This window comes from Macrobrachium nipponense, chromosome 26 (assembly GCF_015104395.2).
Source record: "Macrobrachium nipponense isolate FS-2020 chromosome 26, ASM1510439v2, whole genome shotgun sequence".
NCBI lineage: Eukaryota > Metazoa > Arthropoda > Malacostraca > Decapoda > Palaemonidae > Macrobrachium > Macrobrachium nipponense.
The window spans coordinates 64,532,283-64,544,291 of record NC_087215.1 but is presented as its reverse complement, the minus strand read 5'-3'; the positions used below and the strand labels follow the sequence as shown (position 1 = coordinate 64,544,291).

General features: G+C 33.8%; 1 protein-coding gene across 1 annotated transcript in view; it reads left to right on the top strand.

Moving 5' to 3' along the window:
* Positions 1-12,009, top strand: part of LOC135200343 (cysteine-rich secretory protein 2-like) — a 58,598-nt gene that overhangs the window by 18,984 nt on the left and 27,605 nt on the right. Inside the window, exon 2 of the mRNA XM_064228921.1 lies at positions 1-674. This exon is cut by the window's left edge and continues 278 nt beyond it. Coding sequence (XP_064084991.1) covers positions 587-674 — 88 coding nt within the window. The 5' untranslated portion in view covers positions 1-586. The remainder of the gene's footprint in view (positions 675-12,009) is intronic.

The following is a 12,009-nucleotide window of genomic DNA, read 5'->3' as shown; positions in this document are numbered from 1 at the left end:
TTCAGAAGGAGGTTTTTCAACGTCCAAATATCAAGACCAAGTCAGGTTTGGTTTTCCAAGCCTTTGTGACTTGAATCCATAAAATACGAGACTGAGCCTCGCAAGAAAAAGTACCGCGAGTATAATAATAGCATTAAAGGAAAAACTTCCACAAAGGACCGGAAGTTGTGAGCACAAAAGAAGACCTAGGGATCAGAGTAGGTTATCATTGTGCAACTTAATTTCCACAAACAACAAATACCACGAAATACTACAATAAACCCTGATGTGAAAATTATGAATGGGCAAGAAACTGGAAACCATTAATTGATACGAACGTATGTCAAGTAAAGTAACTACGGAAAAATACTCCATTTTTAAAATTCTGACGAAAAAACAAGTCTGGAAACCCTCCACTGAAATGGAATAAAACTGAACGAAGTTACTTCACTGGAAACACTTTATTGTATAAGAAATCTGATATGAAACAAATATAGTGCTCTGATTCGACCAGGCCTCCCAGCGCAAGCTGTCAGATCGCGTTCCTTGGTAACGAAACAATACTAATTTCGGGAGAAGCAACACTCCACCTTTCAAAACCTTCAAGATGAAACCCAGAGGACTTGTCCTGCTGTCCGTCTACCTGGTGCTGATGGCAATGGTTCGATCATCGTACAGCTGGCGTACCGACAGACGTGAGTACACCCACTGCATGTCTTTGGAATCTCTCCTTAGAAAATCTTGTGATCACTGGGTATTTTCTTTTCCTCTCTTCGAATCAGTTTCTTCTGTCAGTATCTTTGGGGACTGTTTCACCCGATTAATACTAATTTACCTAATGAAATAGTTTCATTAAACCAAAAACTGTTACTTTTCTTCTTGTAACGATTCGTATTTTCATTACTTCTTCTAGAAACACTTTGTTCCTTCTTGGACGAGTGGTTAACGTGCTCGCCTACCGATTCGGTAGTCGCGAGTTCGATTCCCCGCTGTGCCAGCGTGGAATCAGAGGAATTTATTTTTGGTGATTAGAAATTCATTTCTCGATATAATGCAGTTCGGATCACACAATATGCTGTAAGTCCCGTTAGCTGTTAATCAGCTCAGTGGTCTGGTTAAACTATGATATACTTGGCTTTTCCATCGGTAACCTTGGGAGCTGTTTCACTGTTAATGCTAATTTACATAAAATCACTTCATAAAGCCATTGCTATTTTAAATATTGCATTATCCATATTTCCCTCAATGACGTCATTGGCAGTTTCACCTACTGAAATAACTCTCATGTGTCAATGACATTGCACTCCACTGCAACAAACATATGTTGCAGCCTGATAAAAACAGTAATTCCATGACAATGGATAATTTACATACTGAAATCGCTTCCGCGTTTCGGTGTTGCAATAGTTTGCCCACCTGAATCAATCGCTTTACGCCAATTCTATTTCATATATTGCAATGCCTTCATCACTTCGTGATTTCTCGGTAATTCGATGTATAGAGTTACACTCGAATTGTGCGATGAAATTCCGCCGTTTAAATTAGTGTTATTGTTTCAAAAAGATTTGGCATAACTGTATTAAATATTTAAGGTTATTTTTCAAAAAGTAACAAATAGGGTTGTAAAATTTCAAGCCAGGAATGAATGACATTTATATTTTTCCCCCTATTTCTATAGAGGTGTTGAATTGCCAATATATTAAGAACAGTTAAACTGTAATGTTATTGCAGACAGCACTGCTCGTTCAATCAGCAAAGCTAAGATACGTTGGGTCCGGTCAGTGTTTGTACGGGTGACCAGAAAGTGACTGAATATGCCGTCAGGTTAGTCCCATGAACGTCCCTATGGCAGGGCGTTGAGGTCGCAACCTCATCTCAAAAAGTGACTGAAAACCAAACGGGTAATATTTTAGGAAATCGAGTGTAGTTTGTTTGTGTATATATATATATATATATATATATATATATATATATATATATATATGAATGAATAACTGAATCACGAAATATACAAAACGTGATGTTATGTATAAATAAAGGTAATGCCACGGAGGAAAATGAAAAACGAGAACAGCCTGAGATCTTTGTCTTAACGACCCTTCTCCAAAGGCAAAACTGATCAGAACAATGAGGAACACAATACAGGTAAGCATATATATATATATATATATATATATATATATATATATATATATATATATATATATATACACGGACATTACAGGTGTAACAAAAGGTTCAGGTCACTAAAAGAAACGAAAAAAGGCCTGTGGTTTGGATTAAAGATTTCAAAGCAGCCACCCACACTCGGTCACAGGTAAGTTAGTCAGAAAACAATACATTTTGTTTTAACAACAAAGAGGCATTTATAAACGGGCTACAGAATTAGCAAATTCCCCGAGGCTAGATTACGGATTTAAGCGCGGCCACACACACTGGTCAAAGGCAAGTTAATTCGAGGAACAATACACTTTGTATTGGTGACATACTCGCTATATTTATATCTTATGTTCGTTTCTCACTCATTGTCTGAACACTTTTATAAATTCATGTTGTTACTATTACAAAGTGTATTGTTTTTCAATATAACTTGCCTCTGACCAGTGTGTTTGGCCCGTCTTAAATCCTTAATCTAGCCTTCGGGATTTTGTTAATTATGTACTGTCCGTTTGCATATGCTTATTTGTTCCTAGTACAAAATGTATTGTTTTCTGACTAACTTACCTGTGAACATTTTGGGCGGCTGCTTTTAAATCTAGCCCACGGGCGGTTTTTCGTTTCTTTTAGTAACCTGGACCTTTTGTTAAACATATAATATCTGTATATATATATATATATATACACATATATATATGTATATATATATAATACATATATATATATATATATATATATATATATATATATTATATATATATATATGCTTACCTGTACTGTGTTTCTCATTGTTATGTTCAGTCTTGCCTGCAGTTAAGGGTCGTTAAGACCGAAAGAACTCAGGCAGCTCTCGTTTTATATTTTCCTCCGTGGCATTACCTTTATACATACATACATATATATATATATATATATATATATATATATATATATATATATATATACGTATATATATAAATCTCAACGCTGAAGGAATTCCCCTAACAGAAGGAGGGTCCATAGAAAATTTATAACAAATGTCATTGCCATATTCATACTTTATCGAATGAATTGTGGATAAGCACCTTGTGCAAGAATACTTCCGTGGGTATATGTATATATATATATATATATATATATATATATATATTAAAAGTCGATGACCAAACAAGCCTTCTTTATCTGTCTTTTTCTGTAGACCTCAGCTGCGTAACATTCCAAGTTGCTTGTTTCACCGGGAAGCATGAAAAATAAACCGCCAACCTATTTGGCGTTATGGTTCATCAGTGACTCACTTATGATAACATACCCGTCCTTAATGACACTGTGGTCGCTTTCATGACCAGGGTTCGAGAACCTTAGGAGCAGTTTGGGAATTTGCAAACACGATGCGGATGCTTTAGCCAACATCTGCATATAATCTGTAACTTAATCAGATAGCTGGACTTTTGGAAATGAGACCCAAAGTCAAATTTGGTCGAACAGTCTTTGCTGAAAATATAAACAAGAGAAGACTTGAAGCTCTTTAGGCATAATTTATGAGAGTTTATGTAATGTAATATCATCCCCACTTACGTTGAAATGATTCAACAGCGTATTTTAGTATTAATGATGCAATATATTTGACACATCTTCAAAATCTAAATTACCATCAGATTCATATTTGGATATTCATTATTATTATTTATTTTTGAAGTTAAAGTGTGAATGACTTCAAAAATGAATTGCTATGAAAGCCAGGACAATATAGAGCCTTGTTTAACAAATGAAAATTAAAATAAATATATATATATTTTTAGAATTACTTGTTCTGTACTGTTTAACATGCGCTTTGTTATTATTATCATTATTTTTCACATTTTCATTCTAATAAATAAATCATAAATATCCTATCCTACAATTCCTGTATCTTTAACTCTAAGCGAAAAAAACTTTTTCAGGCCTTTTTAGATTCTTCCATAGATTTTCCTAAACCCCAACAACAACAACAACAACAACAACAAAGTAGTTTGTAGGTTTACTCCCCGAGCAAGCGAGAGTCTACGTCCTAATATTCCTCTTCAGTAACTCCTGTGCCGAGAAAATGGTGCATTTGACGAGTGAATTATGCTATCACTGATAACTCGAGTTTCATCTCACTGTTCTAATAATACTTCACATGCTATTTTTAACTGTGATTTAAAAATAATAGCTGTTTTATTATTTATTCATTTATTTATTCAAATATGCATTCATAATTCGACAGATACAAGATGGTTATCTCGCAATATTTATTTATTTATTCATAATTCGATAGATACAAGGTGGTTGTCTCACAATATTTATTTATTTATTCATAATTCGATAGATACAAGATGGTTGTCTCACAATATTTATTTATTTATTCATAATTCGATAGATACAAGATGGTTATCTCACAATATTCATTTATTTATTCATAATTCGATAGATACAAGATGGTTATCTCACAATATTCATTTATTTATTCATAATTCGATAGATACAAGATGGTTATCTCACAATATTCATTTTATTTCTTATAATTACAGATAGAATACAAGATGATTATCTCACAATATTCATTTATTTATTCATAATTCGATAGATACAAGATGGTTATCTCGCAATATAAATCACGCAGGTTACAGAAGCCAACCTTTTCGGTTTATCACAATTTTCTCCCCCGCCACACGTCTTCCTTTAGAACTTGAAATAAAAGTGAATACTGAAGGTTCCATAGAAACTAAAACCAGGATTTTCATTAGGACTGGGACCTCTGAGGTCGGGAGCGTAATCACTTGGAGGACAGAAGGAAAAGTCAAGGAAAAGTCTATGTATGTATATATATATATATACATATATATATATATATATTGTATATATATAAATATATATGTATATATATATATATATATATATCTATATATATATATATATATATATACACACAACACGTATGTTGACGGACAATTAAGATTTCCTTTCTGAAGCATATTTATTTCACGACGTTTCGTGATTTCCATTTACAATAATATCATCCAGGGCTCTGAAAAAAAAATAAACACAGACACACACACACGTAATTAAAAAAAATGAAACATAAATTTTTGGCACTTAAAATTATACATATTTAAAGCAAATCCAAGATAGGTTAAAATTCAAAGTAAGACGACGTATTTGACCAACGTATACACATACACATACACACACACGCTATATATATATATATATATATATATATATATATATATATATTATATATATATATATATATATATATATATATATATATATATATATATATATATATATCTATATATATATATATATATATATATATATATATTATATATATATATATATATATATATATATATATATATATATATATATATATATATATATATATATATATATCTATATATATATATATATATATATCCATATATATATATATATATATTATTTTATATATATATATATATATATATATATATATATATATATATATCCATGCATAACCAAAACTAATTTAGTTTACAGGGATCAAATACATAAAAGTAACAGAACGGTAAAAATTCTAATTTCCCAGTTTTTCGACCAACGACTTCCTTTGAACGGCCTTTTAATTTCCCTTTGTCCGGCATATGAGGGGATTATCAGAAACAAAGGGAAGAGTTCACTGGAAAATAAATACGACTGATGTAGCCATAAATTTTCATAATAATCACAACAACTATTATTGTTAATAATTGTAGAAGTATTCTGTGATTTGTGACAAACCTCAGTGATATTTTACTAAGAAATTCAGGGCCTCTGTAACACGGTTTTTTGGATTTTGCTCCTTATCAAAGCATCGGATGTAGCTGAAAGTTGACATATGTATTTTTACAACTACACAAATTTTGTCAGCATTATCAATAACCTAAACCCGATAGTTTTAATTTTTATAGAGTAAAAATGATTTAGCCGACACCATGGCCAATGATTGCGAGCCAAGAGTCGAAAAACATTCATTACGTAAGCAAGGTAAACATCGTTTTACGTAATGTTGCCCCGCCCATCCACCAGACAGAAACCCATTCACCTTACCATCGGCTCTGAAACCCATAGTAGTCAAGAATGGCTAACAGGATTTGGAATTGTCCCCGTGGTTGCAAAACTGCATTTTTCTTTCGACTTGCAACTTTATACAGTCAAGAGAAAGCCCGTGGCCATACTTACTATAGCCTGAATAGGTAATTATTCAGTTTCTAGTTTAAATCCAATGTTTATGGTCTGATTTGTATTTAGCGTAACGTGATTATAATACTTGTAATGTCATTCAGGATTTTGAACATCTCCAGCTGACCAACGGATCATCCGATATGATATAATTTTTCTTCTTCTTCTTTAGTCTGTACGACCATGTTGGATATAAAGACTATATGAATGGCGGAACGATACATAGATGTGGGTGGGGTATCTGTGCTAGCGTAGTAATACTACTGTAACAGTAGTGACGCAAAATTAGTAATAGCAGCAATATACATGAATTAAACCTTTAGGCCAACTGCTGGGATCCCTGAGGATCATTTAGTACTTCTTACAACTACTCGAGAAATGAGTTTTTATAGCCAGAAGTTAGATTTTCTAATACAACAATGTCCATGATAGCCTTCATTGTTATCCTGAATTATAACGAGGCCAAAGTGGGTGGAGCCTCATGAAGTCATCATTCTGACGATAATTATTGGTGAAGGTTTAAAGCCAAAATACGGTACTGTCTATTTTTTTCTTTTTTTTGTAAATAGGTAGATAGCCGATAAATAAAATTGCTTGACATTGGATACAGCAGTTATCAAATCAAGCTTGTCTACTATGTCTTTGAAAATTACCAACTATCCCCTACATCTTGTCAATCTGATTGTGACCTATAAGTAGATTATAATTTCTTAGGACACTTATTTTGGGAGTTAGACTAATAATCGAAGTGTTTTTGTATTTATTAACACATTTTGTTGGTTTGTTCATTATGACAATTATCAGTGGAGAGGATTCAGAGTTCATAAAGGTGTACTGCTTTGCTTGTATTTAAATTTTTGTCATTGTTGTCAGAGGTATAGCCTTCGTTACGTATAGCCAATCATCCATCGAGAAAGAGAGAAGAAATGCTGTCAAAAGTTACGTAACGAGTGCGTTCGAAGCCTTATCTCTGAGTAAGTTGGCCTGTCTTCAAAAAAAGTTACTTTTACATTATAAGTACCAAATTTATTCAACCTACGTAATGCAGAATACAGTCAAAATTTATGTGTAGGTTTAATGTGTATTCTGAATAAGCGTTATATCTATGAAATGCATAGATAAAAAGTTATTGCCAAAAAACCGTGTTACAGAAGCTCTGAATCTCACAGTAGTCAACAGCACGACATTTCGTATACAATTTAGCAGATTTTCAACAGAAATCTTCAGTAAATAGCAAAATTAACTTAACATATTAACTTAATGAATATAAGTAGGGATATACACGATAATAAAGATTTTTAATCCTCACGTTAAATTTTAAAATAATTTTTTCCTAACAATGTTTGAAAGCTCTTCATTACCATCGATTGATTTTATCCTTGGGTCTTATTATGAGCGATACCACTCATTGCAGAAACTCTAATACCAGGCACCAACCCCCCCCCCCCCCACACACACACACACACAACACAATCTGTGTTGCGCCAACTCACTCACCATTCAAGTGGGTGTCCGACATCCATTTCAATGTAAAAAAAAAAGAAAAAAAAAAAAAAAAAAAAAAAAAAAATTAGTCCCGTCTAAGCTTCGGTTACCGTCCAAATCGCCTAGCCATCCCGTTACGCGTTGGCTCAAAGGGCACGGAAGAGTACGTCAGTACGTCATTCGCTCTCTGAGGACTTCAATAAAATCATCAAAGTCGGCAACGTCACAAAGTCATGTCGCAACTGCAATGAAAGATCGGATCACCTTTCATCTGGCCCCGGGCACAAACCAAAAATTGTCCATGCTTTACATTAATGACATCGATTTTTTTTCCCCTCGGTTGTTTGAATCAAAGTCTCGGGTTCCCTTTGAATGAGAGATATTAACATAGGGATGTTGGAATATCATGGACGCTCAAAACAATACGCCATTGTTGATGCATTCCGCAAAATTGAGTTATCGAATGATTAGATCAGAATTAAAGGGTTCAGGCGCTGTTCTCTCTTACATTAAGATTATTTTTTTTATCTAAATTGATTTTTAAATGTCAGCCTCTCATTAATACCGTAACCAGGAGCTTTGAAAGACCTAAGCGATAGCTTTTCCCGTAAAAAAAAAAAAGAAAAGAAAAAAAATATATATATGTATATAAAGTATATACTATATTAATTATATATTACTATATATAGATATATTATATATCTATTAATTAGATAATGGATTTCTCATGTACACCCCTTTACAATATTCTAAGATTTTTTTCTCAGTTAAATTGATTTTTAAATGTTAGAACCTCGTTAATGTCGAAACGAGATTTGAATGTTATGAAGGCATATTCCGTCCAAAAATAAATAAATATATGAATGAATAAGAAATAAATAAATAAAAAATAAAACTGACAAAATATTTTGGATCCGAATTCTGAATATATCATTGAAATCCACCAATAACCGTTTCAGACATCCTTTCGATGGGCAGACAGACCCAAAGAGAATATATATATACCAATGATTAAGCTGGCTCGTTTCTCAGACTTACTCCTATGTTAAGTGCAGTTTTATGTTCGGAAGTCGTTTCTCACTCAAAAACGAACGTCTTTTCTTTTTTCTTATTTAAGAAACCTTCTTTTTCAATGAAAAAAAAATATGCCTTTAACATACATATTCCTGGATCCGAAAAGGAATAAGCAATGATTATTTAACAGATTTTTCACGATATTTTTAGTTTACGCCTTCTAGGAAAAAAAAAAAATTGATTAGCAGAAAAAAAGAATCGAGTTCAAAACGGTACCCACGCAGCAGCCATGTAAATGCTTGTTTTAACAAATAACTTTTAATAGAATTTCCACTGGAGCATTTATGAAAGGAAAGAAGAAAAGCCTTTAAATGAGACTGGAATACCTACTACCGTCCGTCAAAATATTAGTATTTGGCTTAGCATTAATTACACTTCTTGATAAACTCCTACTGCAGCATGAGTTAAATTTACCATAGTACCTAATTATAAATGACTGGTTTGGTCAGCATCTGGATGGGTGGCCATCAGTAAATGCAAGGCCCTAACACCTAGTATCTCCATATTTCCAGTCAAGAAGAGTCTCTGCTCAATCACTGGATGGGTTACAAAAAAAAGGAAAAAAAAAAAAAAAAAAAAAAACTGAAGAGACTGTTGTAAACATAGTAACGGATATTCAATCACGGTGATTATCAAGTTTCTCAAAATGTATCTCGAAATAAAACTGAATGATACAAATTTAATAATAAAGAAAACTATTACTATATTGGTAATGATAATTGAAATAGCCAACCTTGAAAGGTCTTATTAACTAACTGAGCTTACATAGGCGAAATGTGATAATGAAATGAAATTAAAATACATATAACGGAGAATAAGTGTAGCGTAATTAACAGGATAGCAAACACGATGAGATGAGGAGGCCAGATTGCAAGACTCACTAAATATTTTAATACCGTCAAAGGAAATATTAGTAAATAAAAAAAAAATAGTGAGAAATACTTCAAAACAGCGTTCAGTACGAAGCCGATATATTCAAGAAACTCACTTGTTGATAGTCCTAATCATAGATACATACGATCACGCAACTTTTGCTAAAGATTCGTCCTACACTTCCTCTCGCTGACTTGTTCTCAACCTGTTTGTGGTATGTATGCGACTAGTAGTTGCTGACGTGTGTATGATATGGTTTGCTGTAGTGTGTATGTCCCCTTAGAATGAATACATGTCTTCATATGTATTCATTCCAAAATTAAAGATGATAGAGAGTCGATCAAAAAGGCACCTGGCTATGGAATAACTGGAATAATAGATAAAAGACGATTCGTCTGATTTGCTGGTCCGCAGGTATAGTGGCTAGAGTCGTGACATGCCACTCAGACGTCGCGGGTTCGCGTCCTCCCCCGGAGCGATGAAAAATCACTGGCTCTGTATCAGTCACTGCTGCAGTGTAGGGTCTGCGGTGGCAGGTTGAAACCAACTTTATATGGGAGCTTGAATTTGAAGTCAACGGCCCCTTTGGTGTGTCTGTTCCACGTGAATAGGTTTCATCTATTGAAATAATAATAATAATAATAATAATAATAATAATAATAATAATAATAATAATAATAATGACTAAGCAAAGGCAACGAAAGGCACTATTGGAAACACAGACATCCAGGATTTCTGCCAACTTCCGCAATGCTTGAAGCGACGCCAAGCATTACATAAGGCGTCGGAAATCCCGGGCTTGAATCCCAGATCAAACTAATGTACGTGTCAAACCTCCGTCGGGGGTTAAGGGCCGTACAACTCTCTCGCCTCCTTCTGGATCTGGAGGCTTTTAGGGTTTCTCCCGCTTGCGTTTTTTTTTTTTTTTTCTTTGAAGAGTGAATGTTTCATTGTCGTCTGAATGATATGCCGTTGTTGGTTACTACTACTACTACTACTACTACTACTTACTAAATAATAATAATAATAATAATAATAATAATAAATAATCAAGTAATAATAATAAACTATACCGATGGAACAAACCTCTCCTTTGACGCCTAATTGAATAAATAATAATAATAATAATAATGGAGAAACAAATCCACAGTTATGTAAATGTACATATATTTCAGTTTAAAAACAGCAAAGATAGCTTTCGGGAATCTGTACGGTTCCCCTTATCAGATTCCCGAAAGCTATCTTTGCTGTTTTTAAACTGAAATATATGTACATTTACATAACTGTGGATTTGTTTCTCCATTTGAAGACTCGTGCTACTATGAGGAATTTTTAATAATAATAATAATAATAATAATAATAATAATAATAATAATAATAATAATAATGAAGGACACGATCAGGAAAGAATATGTGCAGGGACTCAAGGCGATACTCAAGTCAAAACTCAACGCCGGAAATATGATAAAAGCCATAAACACATGGGCAGTGCCAGTAATCAGATACAGCGCAGGAATAGTAGAATGGACGAAGGCAGAACTTCGTAGCATAGACCTGAAAACGAGGAAACAGATGAAAATACACAAAGCACTACACCCAAGAGCAAATACGGACAGACTATACATAACACGAAAGGAAGGAGGGAGGGGACTACTAAGCATAGAGGACTGCGTCAACATAGAGAACAAAGCACTGGGGCAATATATGAAGACCAGTGAATACGAGTGGTTCAAGAGTGCATGGGAAGAAGGACTGATAAAAGTAGACGAAGACCCAGAAATATACAGACACAGGAGAAAGACAAGCAGAACACAGGAATGGCATAACAAACCAATGCACGGACAATACATGAGACAGACTAAAGAACTAGCCAGCGATGACACATGGCAATGGCTACTGAGGGGAGAGCTCAAGAAGGAAACTGAAGGAATGATAAGAGCGGCACAAGATCAGGCCCTAAGAACCAGTTATGTCCAAAGAACGATAGATGGAAATAACATCTCTCCCATATGTAGGAAGTGCAATACGAAAAATGAAACCATAAACCACATAGCAAGCGAATGTCCGGCACTTGCACAGAACCAGTACAAAAAGAGGCATGATTCAGTAGCAAAAGCCCTCCACTGGAGCCTGTGCAAGAAACACCAGCTACCTTGCAGTAATAAGTGGTACGAACACCAACCTGGAGGAGTGATAGAAAACGATCAGGCAAAGATCCTCTGGGACTATGGTATCAGA